Raw genomic sequence first — 22,024 nt, forward strand, 5'->3', positions numbered from 1 at the left:
AGTAACTATCATTTTAGTATCTATGCTTGTTCTGTCAATATATACAGATGGACCCACAGAACAATGAGGGTCACCTTTTGTGGATGAAACGACGGTGACACTTCGGATTCGACACGACAAATTATTGTTCAAAGGCGATCAATTGAATAGTAAATATTAGATGAAACACCTTATTTGAGACTTCTCTTTCAATAGCTGTTGGATAATGCTATTTGCTACAGAGAGTATCGTCAGCATTTCCTGGTGGTCTTTGTCCATGTATATAAAGGCAAACCGTCATGCCTCACCAATGTTTCTAAATTTACCGCTGTTTTATACACAAAGCATGTACGCTAATGAAGACAGACCTCTTCTTATAAAAACAAAAGGCTGGGATACTGAACTTGATAACTATCCGTCAAATATTGAGCAATACTGCGGTATCTTGATATTACTATAACTAGTTATTCGACATGAAACACACACGACATACCAAGGCCGACAATTTGCAGCTGCATCAAGACCGCTTTAAGTATCTTCCCTACCCAAGTTTACTTAAAGTCATGTAGACGTAGAATGAATTCTTATCATGTCATCTGACCGGCTACGATGCTCTATCAATTTAAACACCCAGCCCCGGCGCTAACCCCGACGACGAATTTGCCATCTCATCAAGCTCAGGACAAAGCCCAGCGGTCAACAAAGCACGCCGTTGACAAATTTGCAGCAAAATATCCAATTGGTTGGTGCACCAGGTAAACCCCGAGTAAATCTTATTATAGAAAGACTCGGGAAAGTCGGCATCGCGGAATGGTTCGAGAAGTCGCGTCGCAGTGTGTAGGAGATTGGCATTCTCAGCGAGGCCTGTCCCATCCGAGAGAATGGTATACAGGAAGAAGTCATGCAATGCGATAAGGGGGTAGTTGCGGAAGATCCGGCCGAGGGTGGTGCATTCGGATGGGGAGAGAGAGGCAGAGACGGGGTCGAGGTTAGTGGTGAGGAGTTTGAGGGCGGGCTCGGCAAATTCGCAGTAGCGTTCGGATAGGGGGAGAGAGGTGTTGCAGCGTTGGATGAGAAGGCTTGTGGTGAGGAACGCATATTGGAGCTCGGTTTGGAGGTGCTTGAGATGAGATAGGTCGGGGTGAGTCCAACTGGTGAACAGAGGTTCATATGCTTCCTTCCAGACAGAGAGTATGGAATGTAAACGGCCGACGTGGGTGTTACGGGCGAAGTCATCGAGGATTGATGAGCGTACGGAATACAGTGATGAATAGATCTCCTCCCAAATAGTGGAAAGGCTGGTGAAGGCTCCGTGGACTTGCTCTACCGTCGGTGTATCCGCACCGCAGGGGTACAGTGGCAGGGTGCAGTCATGGAGGTAGAGTTCCCCGGCCTGGCCACTCTGAAAGGACAGCTGTTTGTCCATGGTATATATGAGCCAGAAAAGGCGTTCATCTTCCGATAAATTATCCCACGATCCGTTGTTCGACGCCTGCCGTTTCTGCAGGCCGACGGCGCGGGCGAGGCGAGCAGCCGCCTGGAAAACCCGAATTTGGACAGGAACAGAGTAATATTCCTGGCAGACGAAGACCTAATCAGGCCGTTTAGTACGAAACAAATAATAAGGGAGAGAAATTCGTACCAAAGTGAGGAGTGCCCGGACGTTTTCCACCGTGGGTTTGCTAAAGGACCCCAGATCTTGCAGTGCCCTGTCACAGTTTCCGAGTAGAGCGTAGGCCACTTCCAGATTAAAATGCGTGCTTTTCGACTCCGTCCGGCGCGCCCTGCAGGCCCGAGCTTCAAGGGTAATAGCGAGAAGGTATATATTGCTGATCATGAGCACCTGCGCCTGTGACTGCTGGCAAGGTGGTGAATCGTAGTAAAACGCGACTGCATCTTCAAGGTACTGCTTCTGAAAGACAGGCGCAAAGAGGTGGAGTTCTGTGAAAGAAGACCGGAGACAATCCTCAAGCCTACACCGTGGCGGTGCCTGCATCGGCCCATTGTCGCTGCTCACAGGGAAGTCGAGACATCCACCGTTGAATGGATACAATTCTAGCTGGCGCTCGAGGACGCGCCTCACGGCGGGATCCTGGGCAGCCAGTGCCCACAGAGTCATCGGTTCACTAGATGGGGCCTCGATTGCAGATTTCAGACGGTGACGGAGAGACTTGAACAAGGCGATCGAGGCCGGGTCGCCTGGAGCCCGTTCGCCGTCCTCATCGGGGATGACACACGCTGCCGTGCTCTCGACGGGTGGTGCAGCGTCCCCAGCATCCTGCGAGTGAGAATGCAAGCCATTGCTAGTTGGGGGCGACTGCAGCCCTGTAGCTGCAGCTGTAGGAGCAATGAACTTGATATAATCTCCAATTCCCGCCAGGGTCTCTTCCATCCGATCCAAACGCGAAGTCACCGACGAGAATGCGTCAAGCAGCTCCTTGACATTGTACGCTGTGGACGATGAGTTGGAATACTCGCAGGGAACGCCAGCTCTGCGGCAATTCGAGCAATCGGGCTGTTGACGGTCACAGCGCACTTTACGGGACCGGCACTGTGCACAGGGAGGAATCGAGACCTCTTCTGCATCATCTCGCTGGCGTTTGCGCTGGGCGAGAGTAGCTGACCCACCCCTGTCCACGCTGTCATCGCGTTCTTGCGCTCGAGGCATTTCAAGCCCACAGAATTTAAAGCCAAGATGGCGTTTATTGAAGCAAACGCGCCAGCAGCCGTGACAAATTGGGAATTTTGATAAAAAGCAGAACTCGCAGCGTGTTGAAGCGCGAAGTGAGAGGAAAGGCTGATTATTAATTGTCTGCGGCCGGAGGCAGCATCCTAACTAGGCTAGGCTGGATACTGCTTATCTTACATGCTGCAGGATCTCCTCTTATTCTTAAAAACCTGAAGTCAAATTAGTACTGGGCCAGGAATAGGATACTAAAAGAGAGTTCTGTCTTTGATAGGTTTCGAAACGGGCGGAGAGGGTGGAGATTATGAACTGTTGGGGAGCATAGCGGCGTTATATAGATCTATATATATATATAGAATATTGCAAAGCGAGCAACTTTTCTAGAATCTATAGTATCACCAGCTTCAGAGAAAGTCCACAAATCACTGTATCCGCTTGGTCACAAGTATATGCCCACGACAATCAGGATAATGTTCTATACTTTGTCACTGTTGAAGACTTCATCTAAAGCGCTGGCTTCGTCCAGACAATATGCGGCCTGTAGCAGTTTGGGGTATGTAGACGCAGTTGTAGAATGCGAAGTTGGCACATGAAATGTAAGAGGGTACGTCAAGCTGGGCGTGAAACGGTTTACCATCGACCACCACCTCCCCCTGGACCTCCGAAGCCACCACCCCCAGACCCTCCATACCCTCCTCCATAGTTCCCTCCATAGCCCCCTCCACTACCGCCGAATCTGCCGCCGCCAGAGCTTGAGAATCCCCCTCCAGAACCTCCACCCATTCCTCCAAAGCCTCCGCCATTACCTCCGTATCCTCCTCCTCCGGGGCCTGAAAAGCCTCCGGAGCCACCCCCTCCCATACCCCCGAAGCCACTACCTCCGTGATGGCCTCCATGATGACCTCCAAATCCGCCTCCACCATGGCTACCCCCATAACCACCACCCCCTCCTCCATACCCGCCGGAACCACCACCTCCGCCGCCTAGGACACTGCCTACCACGCCCCCTAATCCACCACCACCGCCACTGCCCATTCCTCCGCCTCCATGATGTCCACTTCCATGATGTCCTCCGCCTCCGCTGTTCAGCACGTTCCCTACCACGCCGCCTAAGCCGCCGCCGTGACCTCCTCCACCGTATCTACCTCCTCCACCGTATCTACCTCCTCCTCCACTACCTCCGCCACTTAGGGCGTTGCCAACCACGTTACTTAGCCCGCCGCCGCCGCCGCCGCCGCCGTGGTGAGGGCGCGGACCGAGCCCACCACCGCCCATGCCTTGATTGGAAGAGAAGCAGCCGCCCATGTTGTAAATGTAGATGCAGATGAGAATGAAAATGAAAGTGTAACTGTTTCAGAGACCGAAGAGAAGCGAAGTGTTCGGGTTAGGTTATTGTTTTGTTTTGGAGAGATGAGCCGGCAATTTGGAAAATGGAAAACGAGAGAGATTCTGAGAGAAAATAAATCTCTGTATTATGCGGGGATGGTCCGTAAGAATAAGGTAGGGTTCCTGGGCTCAGCCTTATAAGGATCGAGATCCGGTTGTTGGTAACATGCGTCATCGGCCCGCAGATCGACGCAGAGTAGGGTAGGGCTGGCTGCGCTTGTGCTGCGGGGACCGTGGTTACATCACGACGCCGGAGGCAGGTAGTATTATCGTAAAATAAAATAAAGAGACGGAAATCTACCCAGACTTCCCTGCTGCTCAGCTGCAGAGTAGTTCTTCAATATCGGGTCGGCTTCTGACTTCTGGCTTCTGACTTCACGGTGCCTTCCGTGCGATAGTATCAGGACTTCAGGACTCAGGAGGTATAGTGAGCAGGCCGCGATATTAATGACCCAGACCCAGGGATCCAGGCCAGGTCAAGAACTGCGAGGTCGTTGCCTCCTGTGGGGCCCTTGGCTTCCCCTCTGGTGGGAGATTCAGATTCTTTTCGCTCTTTTTCTTATCCTTGGCTTTGCATAGGTACGGATGGTCTTTGATAGCGATGGGGGATTTTCGTTCCCACGCAGTCTCCTTTTAGAACTTCCCGCTGCTTTAGCATTCTGCTGCGGAGGGACTTCCTTCCCATAGTGGAACCGGAGCAGGCACCGAGTCTTGACCAGAGATCGGGACAAACCAAACTTTGGGTGTTCGTCCCTCGGACCTCAGGGTTGGGTGGGTCTAGATGCCAAGATGTATTAGGATAGTTTCACAGGACACTCGGCCTGAAGACGAGGACGCGATGCCCTGTATGATGAGCTTTTTATCCTACTGGCAAAGAGGACTGAAAATTTTGATCATTTATCTACCTAACTGCCTAGTACTTGCTATGTACGAACTCATTTCATCTCACAGCATCATCATCATCATCATCATCATCATCATCATCATCTCAAGAATCCAAATCACCTAACAGCCGAGGTTGACCGCTAGAATATGTTAGCACAGGACATGGTAATAACGGAAAGAGGTTAAACGTACAGTTAGCGAACAGCGCATACGAGTCAGCATTGTTCAGCGCCTGCGACGCACTAAGCGCAACAGCAGCCGAGTAGCCATAGGCGTAGTCCTCAGTACCAGGGCTGTAGACGCCAGGAGCGTGAGTGAACTCATGCAGGGTTGTGGTCGCCTGGTCCTGGTCGTAGCAGGTCGAAGTCAGCGCAGGAAGGGCGCTGTAGTACAGGTCGCAGTTGGCAATGATGTTGTAAGCGGGCAGGGTCCAAGCGAGGACGTTGGAGCTGCAGTACCCGTAGGTGTCGGTGCAGAGGTACTGGGTTGAGCCGGAGGTGGTCGAGCTCGCCTCGGAGGCGATGGCGCTGAAGCGGGCGGCCACGGCGTTGCGGGTGCTGCTGCTGTCGGACTTGAAGAAGGTCGTGAAGCGTGAGCCACCGCTGCGAGCGGCCGTTGCGGCGGCGTTGGCCAGCGAGACGGTGTTGCGCAGGGCGGTTTGGAGGGCTGTGCCGCGCGAGCCTGAGCAGCCGCTGATTTGGGTGCGGCGGGCGAGCGTCTTGCCGATGTTGGTTACTTCGGCGGCTTTGGCACCGTCGACGTCGATGGTGAGCTCGTTGGAAGAGAAGGGGAGGGCGCCGGTCACTTGCTTGTCCTTGACGATGGGGACGGAGCCCTGCGAGTGGAGGGTGATGGAACCGCCCTCGGACAGGTCGCTGGTCGAGGCGATGTCGAAGACGTCCTCGATGGTTGCGCCGGGGGCGAGCGAGGTTAGGGCATCTTCGGACAAGTCGGTGGTCTTGATGCGGTACTTGACGCCCTGGAACTCGACCTCGTTGTCTACTATTGTTAGTGAAGATTGGGGGGATTTAGGGCCTGAGTAGACTAACCATTGCGGAACAGAGACACTTTCTTGACGGGTGAAGCATCCTGGAAGAAGTTCAGGTGCACAAAGGTAACCTCCTCGCTGCCAGTGTTCTGCACAACAGCCTTTATGCGAGTGTTGTCCACCTGGGAAAGGGTGACTTGCAGGCCAGGGCTGTTGAGCTTGACATCAACGGGAGATGCGCTGATGCCTTGCAGCAGGGCCAGGAGGGCAACTGGGGTGATGAATCGCATGATGAGGTATTGGCAGACAGTTTAGATGAGATGAGATGCTGGTGATGGAGGATATATACGAGACCAACGGGGTCGCACAAGGCTTTTATATCTCGTTCGACGCTATCATTGTCCATACCCATCCATCTTTCCAGTTCATGATATGATGGCGACATCGACCGTTCCTCCGTGTAATCAATGTGCATCTGCAGACTTCGGCGATATAGACCAAAACAGAAGGTGGTATCGCATCGGCCCTTGTCATTCTGGGCATATACGAAGCTATTCCGACCTTATCCAGTAGCAATGTCTGCGCGAGCCACCATGACTCGCTTGGGGAAGTGGTGCATATCTTGGCCAAATCGACCTGTGCACGACATGAATGCATCCCTCAGGGAAACAATCGCCTGGCCATCCTCTCGCCCTTGCGGCAGGCAGCGTTCGGCGGGTTCTCGAAGGCACCATCGAAGGCAACCCCAGCAGCGTGGGCATCCGATAGGACTGTTACTCTTGATAATATCCCCCGGCTGCAGAATCACACTTGGCAAACACTGGAACACTCTCCAATAGAGGGGCAGTAGTATTAGTGCGTGGGCGAGATATTGGCTTATCATGCGCGGACAACCCATCAAATGATGCCTATACGGAGCCATTTTCCATACAACCTCACAACCTCACACCCTCCATCCCATTGTCCAGATTTGCAACAACATGGGGATTCTTCACCCAAAATCAGTGGCTTTCAGGGGGGAAATCCTCAGTAAGACCGCCACAATGCTTGGTCGTCTCATTGTCCTCCTTCCCCGACAATTTAATATCGGACACTGCATAGCGCCTGGGCACTTTTTAAAGATGCAACCCAAGACCGCCCAAGAGGCCTCACCAGCCTTTTAGTGCGAGTAAATCCCCCGGAGTGATCGTCTGATTTGCCAGACCCTGCGATTCGGCTCAGCCATCTGTATGAGCCTGTGAGGAACAACAGACGCTGCAGATCTTCTCGGAAATTGGCCATGGTAACCCCCACTGACCAGGAGGCAGGGAGTGCCAGCGGATGATCTGATGCCCAATAGGTATGGCGAGCTCATCGGAGGCTGCCGACAGCCCTCTCACATCGCGGATCAGGTAGATTAACGAATTTAAGATATGGTTACGCCTCGAGTCTCGACTCTCCGGTGGGGTCCAGCTGCGACAGTCAAGAAGGGCTGTGGCATAGGTATCCCCCCACTAGTTTAATTACTGAAGATAAGGCATGTTTCCCACTCGCCTCCTCTCTCTCCTCGTGGGATTGTCGGCCTTCTACCTTTTTTCCGCCATGTCGACCGACTCTGCCTCTGCCTCTGCTTCTCCTGCCCTTGAGGTCCGGGTCGCGCCCCCGTCCATCCCTGCCTCGTTCACCCCGCCTGTAGCCGTGTCCATCCAGCTGTCCGTCCTCAATCATGCGGAGTCAACTGCTACTGTTCTGAACTGGGGCTCGCCTCTTGATCCCCGTGCGAATATTCTTGGTGTCTTCGAGATCCGCGACTCAGACTCCGACGAGCTGGTGACGATCGATACGGTCAAGTTTTCCCGCAAGCTCCCTCCGCCGAGAGAGGACTTTCTTCAAATTGCTACAGGCGGAGCTATCGATACTGAAGTGACGCTCCCGCGCATTCCCCTTGTCGAGGGGCATCACTATACCGTCCAAGCGAAGGGCTGGTGGCAGGCCGTCTGGGAGAAACCCCTGCAAGATGTCCCCGCCGATGACTTGGAGAAGCTGACAGGTGCCAAGCGAGGAGAATTCCGGTCGGATGCTGTTCCAATTAATGTTACGCCGGAATAACCTTAACTGGGTCAGGAGGTTGTTATCGAGGGCTTGTATACTTTGCTGCTGTCGTTCTCTCTCCGTGAGACTCCCAGATATATTCCGGCGCACCCTACGCTACTGCTATGCTGTGTAACAAATGAACGTTCTTGTGATGGTTGTTACATATTCATTTCATGCATCAAATGACTTCGTCATAATTTATAGTACAAAGTTTAAAGAAAAGATCCCATTTACTCGCGATCGAATTTATCCTCGGGCCCGCCTCGTCCTTCGAACTGTTGCGCCTGCGCAAGTCTGCACAACTGTTAGCACCGCATGCATCAATGATTACCATAGAATAAATGTAGACTCACCGTCCTCGGTCATCCCTCATACCCCCTTCGTCTTCAGGAATAGGCTTCCGGTCGGATCCTGTTGGGCCGGTGTCTCGACCGCCGTACCGTACATCGGCCTCTTGGGGGAACTTGCGTTCGGCCATCTCGTTGACGCCGGATTCCGCAGCTGCGACCGTTAGATCACACCATTTATAACAGTGAATGGCTTTGACATACCGGAGTCGCTCTGAGGGCCAAGTCCTTGCTTCGCCTGGTAGGTGTTGAGGTCCTGCTCGGCGCGGGTGGCCATGCGGCGGGCTTCAGCGTCGTTCACCATTTTTGCAGTATTGTAGGTTTTTCTTGGTTGTACAATGTAGTTGTAGAGTTATTATAGTTCTTGTAGTTGATTGACTGTGCCTGAAGAAGCGAAGAGCAACACATCTTATAAGATCCTGCATTGCGGTATGAAATCATCGCGATGTCACTGCGTTCATGACGTCAAACGACAAGATCCATCCAAGTCTGCCGTGTATACACAACCCAGAAGCCTGCGAATATCATCATTCTGGAACAGTCCAGCCCCACTGTCCACGGCGGCTCCAAGGAAGAGCTACCATAGGGCCCCCCTTTTACGTCAGTATTGCGCCTGGGGAATAAGCAGCTCCATAAAACCAACCCAGACCAGCCCGCCGGCAGCCCTACTCTGTACTCCCTCCGAGTGCTCTCTAATACCACTTACCCTCTTGAATTGAAAACCATTTATTCATCGAGATAGTAATAACCATAACCATAACAATAATAATGGCCCAAGAAAACAAACTGCCCGGCGATCCACTAACAGCCAAGTCCCAGGTCCTGGAAACAGCGGCTGGCGCCACGCAGGCTTTCACGCCTGTTAAGCAGATTTGCGCCCACCTGCACGCCTTCCATGTCTATGCGTCTGACCCGACGCGCTGTGTGGAGGCGAATCACTATTGCTCGCATTTGACGGAGGGTGCGTTCTTCCTGTCTCACACTGTCCTAGAAAAATGAAAGATGAAGCAAGCAAATAGTAACATGAGTAATTGGAAAATATACAGACCTCCGCCAATGTCTAATCTACGACTCCCCCGAGAAAAACGCCCGATTGATCGGGATCGAATACATGGTATCTCCGCGCCTTTTCGAGACGCTCCCACCCGAAGAACGAAAGCTGTGGCACACGCACGAGTTTGAGGTAAAGTCCGGGATGCTGATTATGCCGACGCCTCGCGGAATCCCGAACCAGGTATGGGAGGCGGCGGAAACGGCGGAGATGCGAGATATCGCGCCTGTCTATGGCAAGACGTACCATTTCTGGCAGGTGGATCGTGGCGATAAAGTCCCGATGGGGGCGCCGCAGCTTATGGGGAGTTTCACGAGTGAGGAGACCGTGAAGAAAGCCGTGCCTGGTGGGTTGGCTGAGTTGGTTGAGGAGCGGGATGAGGCTTTTGGGGTGGATACCATGGCCAAGCAGGAGAAGAGGAGTGATATTGCACCTGTGGTTAAACATCCTGGTATGTGGCCTCCGATCTGGGAGTTTGAGGGTGAGACTAATGTGGTGTAGATGCGGATGGTATGTGGAATGGTCATGCAGAGGAGACGGCGAAACCGACGGCAGCTGCAGGTGCTACGTGGAGTATTGGCGAGCAGCGCGCGACTCAGCATGCACAACCGGCTGAGAGTTCAACGAAGGCGTTCTCGACTATACCTACGTAGATGGAGACTCTCGGCGTCTCTAGCACTGCGTCTGTTGAACACTTGGGTTTGGATAGTGTAATCGGGGGTTGTACTATGAGGCTAGATGATACTGCATGGATCATTGCTAGTTGTATCATTGATTCACTGAATAATATTCCTATTACAGTCTTGGTGGTGTAAAATCCGAGTATTAAGCTGGATACATCCTTTCAGTCCTCTAGCTATCCAGATAGTACGGATTTGCCAGCTTCAACCATTCTTACCCACAGTATATAGGACTGACATAATAAAGCGAACCTCGTTGCAGACATGTTGTAATACAACAAGCAACTAACCTTTCAACGCTCGATGTCCAGCATTCATGATAGATTCAGCGATAATCATCATACGGCCAGATTCCGCCAACCGGGCTATTCCATCCAAAGGAACAGGGATATCCAACGAGAAGAAAGCAATCTTGACAGGAAATCTCCCGACAGAAAATGACCCGGTGGGTATATCAGGGAGTACACCAAGGTACCGGGAACTTTCATCCTTTGGTTCTCTTGCTCGTTGGCCCCTGTTGAAGTCCACGATGCCTGAACAGAAGATAGAGCCCGCACAAGCCCCGACATATAGCGAAGGAGTTGAGATGCAGCATACTAGACCTGTCGCCTCTGAGCGCACGCAGACACCATCTGAGAACGAGCCAAGCACTGTGGAGAACGCCCGGACTGAATACCGCGAGAAGCAACAGCTAGACGTACATTAGGCTACGCCCTATTTCAGCCGAATAACTACTAACAGACACAGAGATACTTGAGTTTCCTTGCATCCCTTGCCTTCTCAGCAACGCTCCTGGCCTCATGGGAGACGACCGGAGCAGGGCTTCTGGCTGGGCTGTATAACGGTGGCCCGGTGGCAATTGTATACGGGCTTATTGTGAGCATCGTCGGGAATTTGGCGATTGCGATGTCTTTGGCTGAGCTCGCGTCTGTGTAAGGGGATCACACACATATACCTGCATAACAGATGTATCTGACCTGCTAGACATCCGACTGCGGGCGCGCAGTACCACTGGACCTATGTCCTCGCGCCATACTATCCACGCTTCTTTAGCTTTTTCCAAGGTAGTTCTCTCCTCAGCATAATGGTAGATGTACTAATTATCCTGGCAGGATGGATCACCGTATAGTATCTTCCATTGTGTAAACCATCGCCACATCTAACCGCTTAGGTCTTCTCCTGGTCCGCCCTCGTCTGCATCGCGCCGTTCTTCATCGGAACCCAAATCGAAGGCATGATCAAACTCGCGCATCCGGAGTATGAAGTCCACGGCTGGAGAAGCACGCTGCTCATGTGGTTTGTATCGATCATCCCAATAACCGTGAACATCTTTGCGCGCCGCGTCCTGGGGGTGATTGAAATAGTGGCCGGGGTAATGCATGTTGTGTTTCTCCCAACTGTGCTCGGGTTTCTTAGCCATGCTCCGCGCAGTGAACATGGCTTTGTTTGGGATACGTTTATTGGTGGTCTTAGCGGGTGGGAGAACCCCGGGGTGGTGTTTTCGATTGGGTTGTTGGGTGTTATTACTCCCTTGAGTGGTATTTGCCGTGCTGTACTACTGTGATATCCGATACTGACGCTTATTCCAGGTATTGATGGTATAATCCACATGGCAGAAGAGGTAGAGAACGCCCAAGTTGCCGTCCCCCGCTCAATGGTCTGGGGAACAGTGATAAACGGGGCCATGGCATTTAGCTACGCAATCGCGATTCTCTACTTCATGGGAAACTACGCCGACGCATTGATGACACCAACAGGATACCCGATTATTGAGATAGCGTACCAGGCCACGGGTTCAAAGACCGCAACCTTCATGATCATGGCAACCGGAATGATGCCCGGGTGGATCGCATTCTTCAACGGCCTTGCCTCTGTGACCCGTCTGACCTGGGCCTTTGCGCGAGACAATGGGCTGCCGTTTTCTGACTTTTTTGTTAAAGTTGACTCCCGGTTGAAAATTCCCGTGCGTTCGCTGTTACTGGTGTCGTCTTGCATTTTTGTTTTGTCGTTGATCCAGACCGGGTCTACCGCGGCGTTTAATGCGATCTTGTCACTGAGTACCCTGGGTTTATATATATCGTACCTGTTTCCTCTTGTTTCTCTTGTCATCGCTCGGTTTACGATCAAGGATATCCCCAGGGGTCCGTTCACTCTAGGGAGATTTGGTCTCCCTTTGAATTTGGTTGCTATCCTGTTTGCCACGTACTTCGTCGTGTTTCTGCCTTTCCCACCGACCCTGCCAGTGACTACAGAGAATATGAACTTTGCTGGACCGGTGCTAGGTTTTGTTATGCTATGTTCCTGTATCGATTGGCTGGTACGTGGGCGCCATAAGTGGAGCGGGCCTACTATGAGATATCCTCGTGGATGACCCTGAGAGTATTGAAGAGTGACATAAAGCTGGGAATGGTGGTAGTATTTGAAGCAAATAGTATAACCTACCTTTCATTGGTCTATCTGACTGTGTAAAGACTTCGGCCACCAATCCATTGCCCACAGAGTAATTCCAGGTCCTTTTGTGCCGTCCCATCTGGCGCTGCCTTGCCCTATCCCATTATGACTTTCTCCACCTACTTGATCCTCATGGGCAAGTAATAGATGCTACATAAGTGTCCTGTCGTCGACTTCAGGTGTTGTTGTAGCATACTATGTTTCTGTTTTGGTAGAAAGAGATTTCACATATGGCCTGAATATTCACAACGTGTTAGATTTGGACTATGCAGATGATGTGTCTCACTAGGTGTAAAGTATGGTCTTGTGAATGTTATCAAAGGGGCTTTGGTTTTCCGTTCTTGACTTCATAGTTTAAAGACAGGGTGGCTGCCCTTGATATAACATATTGTGTTGTTAAGATAAACACAGTCACACTATACGCTTCACCCAGTAGACAGTGTCTTTTGATGGTTCTAATATATAGAGTTGTTCTGACCAAGAATGCAGCCAAGGCAGTATAGTGAATTTCTACTCGAATTTTCACCTTACAAGTTAGGCTGTACTTCACCGAACGAGTCTCTGTTATTCAAGTATGCTGACCGTGGATTTTATTCCAGAGATATTTTCCTCCTGCTATGTTTTTCTATTGCATCCCATATGTTCAACTCTGATAATGTCGTCGCTGCCTATACCTGTACAAGAACTCCTTGCACTAAGGCCAGCAAGTACAGGGCAACAGAGGCGTCGCTCACGAATTTCACTTCTTAACCTTCCCAATGAATTGCTATTGCAGGTCATTGGGCACCTCGAACAGGACAGGGAAACGCTCTCTCGCCTTGTCCGTGTCTGCAAACGGTTATGGAGGCTTGCAATACCAAGCCTGTACAAGAAGGTTACTGTTAAACCAGACGCCCTCATGTCCTTTGCAAACAATCTTTACCGCAACCCACAACTGCTCGAGTATATCGAGAATATAGCGGTTCACGACCATAACACTATTGATTCGGCACTAGCTGAACGCCTCGAACCTCTAATTGCTCATATGAGGAACCTGCGCCACCTGTTCATCAAGGGCCAGTATACTCAGTTTAACTTGGTGCCACAGGACCTGGTGCTCCGTCACAGCAAGCTATATGCGACGGCTCTTCGATCGCCATTGCTGAGAAAGCTTGAGGAGTGTACGTATTTTCCCTAATTCCATCAAACCGTAGGCTAACAGAAGTCCATCCAGGCGCTCTGAGTCTGGGCAACGGAGACCCCTGGGACATGGCAGGCCGGGAATGCGTCTTCGCCCATCCCAGCCTGCGAAAACTATGCATCATTGGCGCGCAAATGAGCGACTTCTACTGCTTCACAGAGCGCATGATACACACCTCCCCCCTGCGAAACCTCGTCTTGTACTGCTGCGACCTCAGCCCCAGAACCCTGCAGAAGATCCTCGCCGTCCCTCGCAACCTCCGAGAAGTCACATACGCAGGCGCCCGCCAGGTCGGGGAACCAGTATACACATCCTCCCGTCCCGACGAGTACATCACAGCCATGCACGTCCAAGCCGAGTCTCTTCATAAAATCGTTTTCCACCCCTGGAACCTCAGGTACCGCCGGCCGCATGCCATTACACTCCACCGCTTCACTGCACTGAAGTCCCTCACGCTCATGCCCTACAACGTGCCCACCCCGTCCGCCCCGGCGGGGTACTTCAGTTTCACCCCACTGGTCGATAATGGCCTCCCCGCCAGCCTGACCACCATAACCATCCTTCACCGCGGACCCAGGGTTCTGTCCCTGGTGGAGGACGGGATGAAAAGGCGGCTCGCCATGATGTTCCACGCCGGTGCACTCCCCAATCTGCAGGTGGTGAAGTTTTGCATCCCGCTGCTGTCTTTAACTACAAGGGAGATCCCGGATCCACCGCTTGATTGGGATCTGTACTTCCATGGCCGGGTGAGGGTCGAGAGGGTGACGTTCAACTTCATGCAGCAGCTGCCTTTGAACTGTGAGTGTTGTGGTTTTGATCTGTACAAGCTTTTTGTTGATAATACGGCTGTTGAGTTTACTCCTTCGACTCCTGCCCTTCATGCCTGGTTGTTCGATCAACATGCTGTGTAGGATGATGGTTCTGTCTTTCTTCATGTTGGATATACCTGTCTCTTTTCGGTGGGTTTGTAGTTGTTTAGTAGTGTCATGATTTGTTTGGATTTCTCAACATCTCTGTCAGGCGAGATGGGATAATATAACCTTTCTTATATGTCACCCCTTTTTAGTACCCGAGGTCAGGTAGTGGAAATATGTCCGCTTAGAAGGCCTAATCACCGTGTAACATTATCTCCTTCAACTAGCGTTTTGCAGAGAAGAGGGTTGGAAATGGCCGTTGAAGCTGTCGGGTCCCCGGCCTAGTCTGGTGAGTTGGCCGGGCATGTTCTATTAAAGTGCAGTTGTGCACCGTTTCTCGCCCCCGACGAGTTGTAGGACTATATTAATAGTAGTCTATTAATTGAGGCTCCAGCAGCGCGGGACAGGGCAGTGCCGATCAGATGGTCGGCGAGGTCCAAGACTCGATGGAATCGCCGATCAATATACCATTTCCAGGCCGATGGATTCTGCGGTCTAGACTTGAAATAGATCCTATCCAATTCCGTCCCTAATTTTTGATTTGAGGATTATCGGAGACACCTCCTTCGATGAAATTACCGCTTGATATAGGCGGTCGCAAGAAATAGTATATAGTAGTGTCTCCAACTTTTGATTCCTGATTTTAGATATTTCAATTACCATCCAACTTGCATGTAATGCCTGTCAGAGGGAAAAGAATAAGAGGCAATTGCAGTATTACGCCTGCATCCTTTAAGTGTGTTTCAACCTAAAATATCAGGCATCAATGGCGCCTTGGCGGTTATCCTGCATCTGCTGAGTCATGCATGTACCCTTCCGGCATTACTCAAAAGTTGGAACAGTTGGAACTGGAACAGCTTGGAGGCGAGAACACTGGGTCTCGGAGTCTCCGAATGTGTCTCATGTTGCAACACGAACTGCCATTCTTTGCTGCTGTCACACTATACAATTGTGCCACGACAGTGACATTAACAAAGGCAGTTCATTGACTGCGAACGTCAGCCTGAATAGGGGAGTCATGTGATGCATAAAGTGGCATGACGTCTGCCAAGTTCGGAATTGTGAGCCCTAAGAGACGGTCCCACGCCTCCACGGAAAGGAAAAGGGAGGTGGCGAATCCACAGTGGCTGCTAGTGCTGTCGCCGGATTTAGAAGCATGGCAGACAGCAATCAAAAGTAATATGCGTATGTGAGTTCAGGAGATGAGCTGTGAACTGGCAGCTGGCGTGGACAGTCACTGCTGTGCAGTACCTGCAGGTTGGTCCCCACAGCTGTTCCTGCAGGCGGTCGGTGAGGCCATCAGACTGACAGCGTCCTCCGTAGAGGTGAAGTTTTCCTTGCCACTGAGAGTTTGAGAGTCTGCAATGAGATGTTGGCTCTGGACCACAGTTCGGGAGATCTGGTTAAGCACGCACTAGGAAAAGACTGCCGGCCATCCTTGGAACGGGCCCTGAACTGGACCTGACTGGACCCATCATGGCGCCCATTGTGAATTATTATTGATCTATCTTTAGGCTGCCGACAACGCGGCCGACTCCACCGCTGCGAGTCTAGACTATTCGCGGGCTGTCCCTCGCTCCCAGTGTCGGCTCTGCGGCCTTCAAAAGCACTCGCTGCTCTGCCCGTCGTCTTCCGCAACCCATCCACACTCCTTCGTTGAACTTCCTTTTCCTTTTCCTTTTCCTTTATCGTCTTCTTTCTCATACACTCGCTATCATAATGTTCACCAAAACTCAGATCCTCGCTTTCGCTCTCTCCCTTGCCTCCGCCGAGGCCGCCTCCAAGGGTTTCAACTATGGCAACAACAAGCCTGATGGCAGCCTGAAGGCCCAGGCTGATTTCCAGTCCGAATTCCACACAGCAAAGAACCTCGAGGGTACCTCGGGCTTCAACAGTGCCCGCCTCTACACCATGATCGTGAGTATCTCTGCCCTGCTGTTGCGCACAAAGGCAATTCCTGACCCCCGTCTAGCAAGGTGAAGGCAACTCCCCCATCGAGGCCATCCCCGCCGCCATCGCCGAGGAGACAACGCTGCTGCTCGGTCTCTGGGCATCCGGTGGAAACATGGACAACGAGATCGCCGCCCTGAAGTCTGCCATCAACCAGTACGGTGACGCCTTCACCAAGCTCGTCGTCGGTATCTCCGTCGGCAGTGAGGATCTCTACCGCAACTCGGAGATCGGTGTCCAGGCCAATGCCGGCATTGGCGTCGAGCCCGAGGAGCTCGTTGGATACGTCCAGCGCGTCCGTGAGGCCGTCTCCGGCACCAGCCTCAGCGACGCCCCCATCGGCCACGTCGACACCTGGAACTCGTGGACCAACGGCTCCAACAACGCCGTCATCGAGGCCGTCGACTGGCTCGGCTTCGACGGCTACCCTTACTTCCAGAGCGAGATGGACAACGGCATCGACAACGCCAAGAACCTCTGGGACGAGGCCGTCGGCAAGACCAAGAACGTTGCCAACGGAAAGCCCGTCTGGATCACAGAGGGAGGCTGGCCCGTCAGCGGCGACCAGCAGAACCTTGCTGTCGCCTCGATCGAGAACGCTAAGAGGTTCTGGGACGAGGTTGGCTGCCCTCTGTTCGACGAGGTCAACACCTGGTGGTACATCCTCCAGGACGCCGCTGGTGACTCCGTCCCCAACCCTAGCTTCGGTATCGTCGGCAACAGCCTCACCACCAAGCCTCTCTACGATCTGAGCTGCAAGGCCAAGTCCTCTACTGGCGGTGGTGCCACTACCGGTGATGCCACTACCGGTCGTCAAGCCAGCTTTGGCTCTGGCGGCAGCTCTTCCGGCGGCAGCTCTTCCGGTGCTGCTTCTTCTGGTGCCGCCTCCACCATCTCTGCTTCACCCTCCGGATCTGGCTTTGCCCAGGGCTCTTCGACTGTTTCTCCCTCCCCTCTCCCCTCCAGCTCTGGCTCTGGCCTCGGAAGCGGCGGTTCTCTCGGCTCCTCCGGTTCTTTCCCTGGTAGCGGCTTCGGCAGCTCCAGCAGCATGGTGATCTCCCCCTCCGGCTCCGCCACTGCCATTCCTTCCTCTAGCGCCGGTGCCGGTTCTTCTGGTTCCACTGGTGTTGGTGCTGGTACTGGTGCTAGCTCTGGCAATGGTGCTTCTGGCTCTGGCTCTGGCTCTGGCACCGGCACCTCCGACCAGTCCACCAGCAGCACCAGCCCCAGCCCTGCTGAGTTCACTGGTGCTGGTACTCGTCTCTCCGGCTCCATCCTTGGCGCGGCTGTCCTTGTCGCTGCCCTTGCGGTTGCTCTCTAGATTATAGATCTTAGCATGGCGCTCGGAACGGTTGGATTATGCGCGGATTAGATAAATAGGCTGTATTTTATTTTCATTGATCAAAATCCTTACCTTCGTTTGTGCATTCCGATAAACCGATAGAATTGACGGGTTTACATCTTCGTTTCTTGTTATTTGTAGGATTGTAGGAGTTGTNGTGGTACAGAAGAAGTAGCCAGTGCAGTAGGGGAAATCGTTATTGTTATGAGGAGATAGGGGAAGTGATAGACCATTGGCTCATCCTCCATTGGACTTAATGAGGGATCTGAGTATATACCCCAGTCAGGTCAGGGGCAACTGCCGATGATTGAACAGCTGGGGTGAGTGGGCTCCGGGGCCCCTCCGAAGGGGACTTGCTATTCCTTTTCCTTCTGTATATTGTATACCTACTCCAACTAGTTCTGGAGTCAAAAGCCCACCGAGAAGCGAAACGCTGACTGACAAGAACAGCGTCGGACGGGCCCACAGTATGAGAATGCGGGGAGTAAGGAAAGTGTGAAATCCAGCATCACCTCGAGTTTCTCTAATATTAATAGAGTTTGTCACTCAGAACCAAGTCGAAAAGGGCATAAAACCGTCCAAGGGATTTGTCGGGCCACAGTAAACTGGCATCCCCGCCGGAGATTTCCCCAATGGCAGCCCACCAATAATGATGCCATCCAGCGCACATCTTGCTCTATCCTCGGCTTTTCTCCAGCGCTCGCTCGCTCTGCTTTACACCGAGAAATACCCGGAATGGCATAATTGGAGACATGCAGCGAATTAATTTATTTCTCCTCATGCCGGATGATGTGCTCGTGCGGCGACCGGCCTGTTTATGACGGAGCGACGGCGCATTTGACGCGATGCGATTAAGGGTTAAAAGGGGCTGTCTTTCCCTGCCAGGATGAGTGGAATTGAGCTGATCGGAACCGATTTGAGCTGCGAGGGGACATCCACTTTGCATCGCGTCCACAATGCGGTCCTCTATAGCAGGCTCTCTTCTCTCCCTCCTGGCGTCCGTCGTCCCTGGTACTGTCGCCCTACCAGGAACTGCTAGCACGAACTCGAATCCTAACGCGGAGTCTATTCCCGTGCACTGGCTCGGAGATACTCCATCCTACGTTGCCGGAACGACATTCGGACTTCCCTGGCCGCAGGGGAAATACCACTTCAATAATACTGCGTTTAGTATCTCGGGTTCGCAAGGCGGAGATGCCCCTCTGCACTCCTGGGTCAATGGATACTGGGCCGACGGGTCGATTAAATGGACAGGACACGCGCTTCCTGCCATTGATACCGAGAATGGGACCCTGGCCGATGATGAATATACAGTCAGCGTGAAAACGGGAAAACAGCACTCGTCGTCGGGTCCTGGGGGAGTTAAGGTCCAGAATGCTGCCGATGCAGTGACCGTCAACACAGGAAAAATCAGCGTGGAGTTTCCGAAGAAGGGCGCTTACATTGTCGACTCGATCACGACTTCATCCGGCAAAACGGTTGGTCGGGATGGGAAATTGGTTCTGCATACCCAGTCCGGTGTTGCTGAGGATGTCGCCGCGCGCGCGAATACCTCTATTACATACAGCAATTTTGAGAGTAAGGTCTCGGGGGTCTCTGTTAGTACAGGGAATGGGAGCTCTCGTGCGCTTGTCACTGTGCGTGGCGAGCATGCACCGATTACTGGCGACGGCGAGGGGTGGCTTCCCTTCGTTGTTCGGTTCTATCTGTATGCGAACTCTGATGCCATTCGTGTCGTGCACAGCATTGTTTTCGACGGGGATGCAGAGAGCGACTTCATCTCCGCGCTCGGAATCCGGTTCTCTGTCCCACTGGCTGGCGAAGAGTTGTATAACAGACATGTGCGCATTCCCGGTGAGGAAGGGGGCTTCCTCCACGAGGCTGTGAAAGGTATTACAGGGCTGCGCCGAGATCCAGGGGAAGAAGTGCGCGCTGCACAGGTTGCGGGTCAGAAATTGCCTGATGAAAGTACGTGGGATACACGCGTGACTAGTCGGCTGCAGTGGATTCCGGCCTGGAACGACTATAAACTTTCGCAGCTTTCGCCGGATGGGTTCACGATTGCGAAGCGTACGAAGGCTGGACAGGGATGGGTGCATGTTCCCGGGGGGACCAGATCGAATGGGTTGACGTATCTGGGAGGCGCCACGAAGGGAGGTATTGCGGTTGGATTGCGTGATTTCTGGAAGAGGTTCCCGGCTGAAGTTGAGATTGCAAATGCTGCGAGTGATGAAGGGCAGGTTACGATTTGGCTGTATAGTCCTGAGGCGGAGCCGTTGGATCTACGGCCGTTCCATGATGGGATGGGTCAAGACACCTATGAGAAACAGCTGGATGCGTTGGAGATCACATATGAAGACTACGAGGAGGGGTTCAACACGCCTTACGGGATTGCGAGGACGAGTGAAGTATATCTATACGCCTTTGACCAGACTCCTGACAGTGATCTCCTCGCGACGCTGAGCAAGCATACCAACGAGCCGCCCGTTCTTGTTGCAGAGCCGTCGTATATCCGTGAGACGAAAGCCCTGGGAACGTATTGGAACTTGCCGGACACCTCAAATGACAAGGCGGCGACTATCGAGGACCACCTTGAGTTCCTAATCGAGTACTACGAAGGCCAGGTTGAGTCGCGCAGGTGGTACGGCTTCCTCGATTACGGCGACTACATGCACACCTACGACGAGGACAGGCATATCTGGCGGTACGACGTCGGCGGTTACGCATGGGACAACTCCGAGCTGTCCCCTGACCTGTTCCTGTGGCAGTACTTCCTGCGTACAGGACGGGAGGATGTATTCCGTCTCGCTGAAGCCCTAACCAGACACACCGGCGAGGTCGACGTGTACCATATTGGCGACTGGAAGGGTCTTGGAACTCGACATGGCGTGCAGCACTGGGCCGACAGTGCAAAGCAAGTTCGCATCACGCAGCCGCAGTATCGGAAGTACTTCTACTACCTGTCTGGCGGGGACGAGCGGGTTGGTGAGTTACTCCAGGAGGCACTCGACACAGACAAGACGTATGAAGTCCTCGACCCGAACCGCAAGGTGCGCACAGACGGCTGGACACCGACACCAGGTCAACCGGCCACCATCTCCCTAGGAACCGACTGGGCCGGGTTAGCAGGCGGCTGGCTGATTGAATGGGAACGTCGCGGCCCTCGTTGGCAGGAAGCACGACAAAAACTGACCCAGACAGCCCGGGGCATCACAAACCTCACCAACGGCTTCGTCACCGGCTCGGGTCTATACTCGTCGACTAGCGGTACACTCACACCCCCCCCTGCAGACCTAAACAACACCGGCCTCGTCGAGGTGTCTCATCTCAACGCTGTTTTCGGCCTGCCGGAAGTCGTCTCCGAGCTTCTAGACCACTGGGGCAACGCTGCCCCAGACCGGCTGAAGGACGTCTGGCTCGAGTACTGCTACTACTATTCGGCGTCTAAGGCGGAGCAGAAAGCCCGATACGGCGAGGACTTTGGCAGCCTGAATCTGATTCAAGGTCACTCGCGGTTGACTGCGTATTGGGCGCACGACCAGGACAACTCTACTGTAGCCGAGCGCGCATGGAAGGAGTTTTATGATAACAATGACGGCTTCACCGCGGATGAGACTTGGACTAGCGAGGAGGTTAACGGGAGTGCGGTCCTTATTCCGGTTCAGGAGGCGACGTTTATCAGTACGAATGCCGTTGCGCAGTATGGGCTTGCGGCCATTCAGAATCTGGGTCTGGTTGGGGATGCGTTGGAGGGTTCGTCATATCCTTGAAGTAGGGCATTGATGCTATATTGAGTTGCCAACAATTGTACTAGAGTTCAGAATATCTATATCTTTAACAAAGCCAAGTCAGAGCTCATATGAGCCCACGAAATTTCCTAAATGGTGTAGCCCGGCACTTAGACATGGAAAACAGTGCGTTAACGGTAGCTGTTGGGTACGGGTTCATGGGCCGTATACTGATGCCCATGGGGCCATTTCAGTGAGGGTCTTTACTACGCAGAGAACGGTCGTAGATATGCACGAGATTCCGTACCGCACGTTCCGTTGACCTGCAGCAAATCATATTAGATAGCCTGAGTACGACGAGGCCGATAAAGTAACAGCTGCCAT

General features: G+C 52.8%; 10 protein-coding genes across 10 annotated transcripts; 6 read left to right on the plus strand and 4 right to left on the minus strand.

Moving 5' to 3' along the window:
* Positions 1-392: 392 nt before the first annotated feature.
* Positions 393-2,740, minus strand: ASPSYDRAFT_70632 (uncharacterized protein). Its single transcript, XM_040850518.1, has 2 exons — positions 1,622-2,740; positions 393-1,570 (listed from the first exon to the last, which is right to left on the minus strand). The coding sequence occupies exons 1-2, from the start codon at positions 2,645-2,647 to the stop codon at positions 602-604; spliced, it is 1,995 nt and encodes a 664-aa protein (XP_040700482.1). The 5' UTR covers positions 2,648-2,740; the 3' UTR covers positions 393-601.
* Positions 2,741-4,933: 2,193 nt separating this feature from the next.
* Positions 4,934-6,253, minus strand: mep20 (putative penicillolysin/deuterolysin metalloprotease). The gene is made up of 3 exons (XM_040851043.1): positions 5,986-6,253; positions 5,129-5,935; positions 4,934-5,076 (listed from the first exon to the last, which is right to left on the minus strand). Exons 1-3 carry the CDS (start codon positions 6,212-6,214, stop codon positions 5,057-5,059), a joined length of 1,056 nt encoding a protein of 351 aa, XP_040700483.1. The 5' UTR covers positions 6,215-6,253; the 3' UTR covers positions 4,934-5,056.
* Positions 6,254-6,395: 142 nt separating this feature from the next.
* On the minus strand, positions 6,396-6,950 carry ASPSYDRAFT_47972 (uncharacterized protein). The gene has a single exon (XM_040847544.1). It carries the CDS (start codon positions 6,844-6,846, stop codon positions 6,487-6,489), a length of 360 nt encoding a protein of 119 aa, XP_040700484.1. The 5' UTR covers positions 6,847-6,950; the 3' UTR covers positions 6,396-6,486.
* A 143-nt stretch (positions 6,951-7,093) lies between these two features.
* On the plus strand, positions 7,094-8,094 carry ASPSYDRAFT_1151790 (uncharacterized protein). The gene is made up of 2 exons (XM_040839990.1): positions 7,094-7,206; positions 7,335-8,094. Exon 2 carries the CDS (start codon positions 7,443-7,445, stop codon positions 8,010-8,012), a length of 570 nt encoding a protein of 189 aa, XP_040700485.1. The 5' UTR covers positions 7,094-7,206; positions 7,335-7,442; the 3' UTR covers positions 8,013-8,094.
* A 133-nt stretch (positions 8,095-8,227) lies between these two features.
* On the minus strand, positions 8,228-8,648 carry ASPSYDRAFT_156233 (uncharacterized protein; the record flags this gene model as incomplete). The annotated part of the gene is made up of 3 exons (XM_040842538.1): positions 8,228-8,291; positions 8,351-8,498; positions 8,549-8,648. 3 exons carry the CDS (start codon positions 8,646-8,648, stop codon positions 8,228-8,230), a joined length of 312 nt encoding a protein of 103 aa, XP_040700486.1.
* Positions 8,649-9,033: 385 nt separating this feature from the next.
* ASPSYDRAFT_182524 (OBAP family protein) lies at positions 9,034-10,200 on the plus strand. The gene is made up of 3 exons (XM_040843517.1): positions 9,034-9,305; positions 9,391-9,846; positions 9,897-10,200. Exons 1-3 carry the CDS (start codon positions 9,113-9,115, stop codon positions 10,046-10,048), a joined length of 801 nt encoding a protein of 266 aa, XP_040700487.1. The 5' UTR covers positions 9,034-9,112; the 3' UTR covers positions 10,049-10,200.
* Positions 10,201-10,516: 316 nt separating this feature from the next.
* ASPSYDRAFT_1182332 (uncharacterized protein) lies at positions 10,517-12,873 on the plus strand. Its single transcript, XM_040840383.1, has 6 exons — positions 10,517-10,772; positions 10,817-11,007; positions 11,060-11,139; positions 11,188-11,198; positions 11,247-11,613; positions 11,665-12,873. The coding sequence occupies exons 1-6, from the start codon at positions 10,605-10,607 to the stop codon at positions 12,444-12,446; spliced, it is 1,599 nt and encodes a 532-aa protein (XP_040700488.1). The 5' UTR covers positions 10,517-10,604; the 3' UTR covers positions 12,447-12,873.
* A 308-nt stretch (positions 12,874-13,181) lies between these two features.
* Positions 13,182-14,617, plus strand: ASPSYDRAFT_33751 (uncharacterized protein; the record flags this gene model as incomplete). The annotated part of the gene is made up of 2 exons (XM_040845137.1): positions 13,182-13,686; positions 13,740-14,617. The coding sequence occupies 2 exons, from the start codon at positions 13,182-13,184 to the stop codon at positions 14,615-14,617; spliced, it is 1,383 nt and encodes a 460-aa protein (XP_040700489.1).
* Positions 14,618-16,339: 1,722 nt separating this feature from the next.
* bgt2 (GPI-anchored beta-1,3-endoglucanase EglC) lies at positions 16,340-17,891 on the plus strand (the record flags this gene model as incomplete). Its single annotated transcript, XM_040842593.1, has 3 exons — positions 16,340-16,537; positions 16,593-17,335; positions 17,393-17,891. The coding sequence occupies 3 exons, from the start codon at positions 16,340-16,342 to the stop codon at positions 17,889-17,891; spliced, it is 1,440 nt and encodes a 479-aa protein (XP_040700490.1).
* Positions 17,892-18,868: 977 nt separating this feature from the next.
* Positions 18,869-21,682, plus strand: ASPSYDRAFT_33753 (polysaccharide lyase family 26 protein; the record flags this gene model as incomplete). Its single annotated transcript, XM_040845138.1, has 1 exon — positions 18,869-21,682. One exon carries the CDS (start codon positions 18,869-18,871, stop codon positions 21,680-21,682), a length of 2,814 nt encoding a protein of 937 aa, XP_040700491.1.
* Between the last annotated feature and the right edge of the window lie 342 nt (positions 21,683-22,024).

The sequence above is a fragment of the Aspergillus sydowii genome, assembly GCF_001890705.1.
Source record: "Aspergillus sydowii CBS 593.65 unplaced genomic scaffold ASPSYscaffold_9, whole genome shotgun sequence".
NCBI classification, from domain to species: domain Eukaryota; kingdom Fungi; phylum Ascomycota; class Eurotiomycetes; order Eurotiales; family Aspergillaceae; genus Aspergillus; species Aspergillus sydowii.

Bases quoted from the DNA above. Each gene is read 5' to 3' on its own strand.
- ASPSYDRAFT_1182332 (XM_040840383.1), top strand. From the start codon at position 10,605: ATGCCTGAACAGAAGATAGAGCCCGCACAAGCCCCGACATATAGCGAA. The intron at 11,008-11,059 runs GTAAGGGGATCA...CTGACCTGCTAG, and splicing joins TTGGCTGAGCTCGCGTCTGT to ACATCCGACTGCGGGCGCGC. The intron at 11,614-11,664 runs GTATTTGCCGTG...CGCTTATTCCAG, and splicing joins TGTTATTACTCCCTTGAGTG to GTATTGATGGTATAATCCAC.
- ASPSYDRAFT_182524 (XM_040843517.1), top strand. From the start codon at position 9,113: ATGGCCCAAGAAAACAAACTGCCCGGCGATCCACTAACAGCCAAGTCC. The intron at 9,306-9,390 runs GTGCGTTCTTCC...GAAAATATACAG, and splicing joins TTGCTCGCATTTGACGGAGG to ACCTCCGCCAATGTCTAATC. The intron at 9,847-9,896 runs GTATGTGGCCTC...AATGTGGTGTAG, and splicing joins ACCTGTGGTTAAACATCCTG to ATGCGGATGGTATGTGGAAT.
- mep20 (XM_040851043.1), bottom strand. From the start codon at position 6,214: ATGCGATTCATCACCCCAGTTGCCCTCCTGGCCCTGCTGCAAGGCATC. The intron at 5,936-5,985 runs GTTAGTCTACTC...TAACAATAGTAG, and splicing joins AGTGTCTCTGTTCCGCAATG to ACAACGAGGTCGAGTTCCAG. The intron at 5,077-5,128 runs GTACGTTTAACC...AACATATTCTAG, and splicing joins GTATGCGCTGTTCGCTAACT to CGGTCAACCTCGGCTGTTAG.
- ASPSYDRAFT_70632 (XM_040850518.1), bottom strand. From the start codon at position 2,647: ATGCCTCGAGCGCAAGAACGCGATGACAGCGTGGACAGGGGTGGGTCA. The intron at 1,571-1,621 runs GTACGAATTTCT...CGGCCTGATTAG, and splicing joins TCCGGGCACTCCTCACTTTG to GTCTTCGTCTGCCAGGAATA.
- ASPSYDRAFT_47972 (XM_040847544.1), bottom strand. From the start codon at position 6,846: ATGGCTCCGTATAGGCATCATTTGATGGGTTGTCCGCGCATGATAAGC.
- ASPSYDRAFT_1151790 (XM_040839990.1), top strand. From the start codon at position 7,443: ATGTTTCCCACTCGCCTCCTCTCTCTCCTCGTGGGATTGTCGGCCTTC.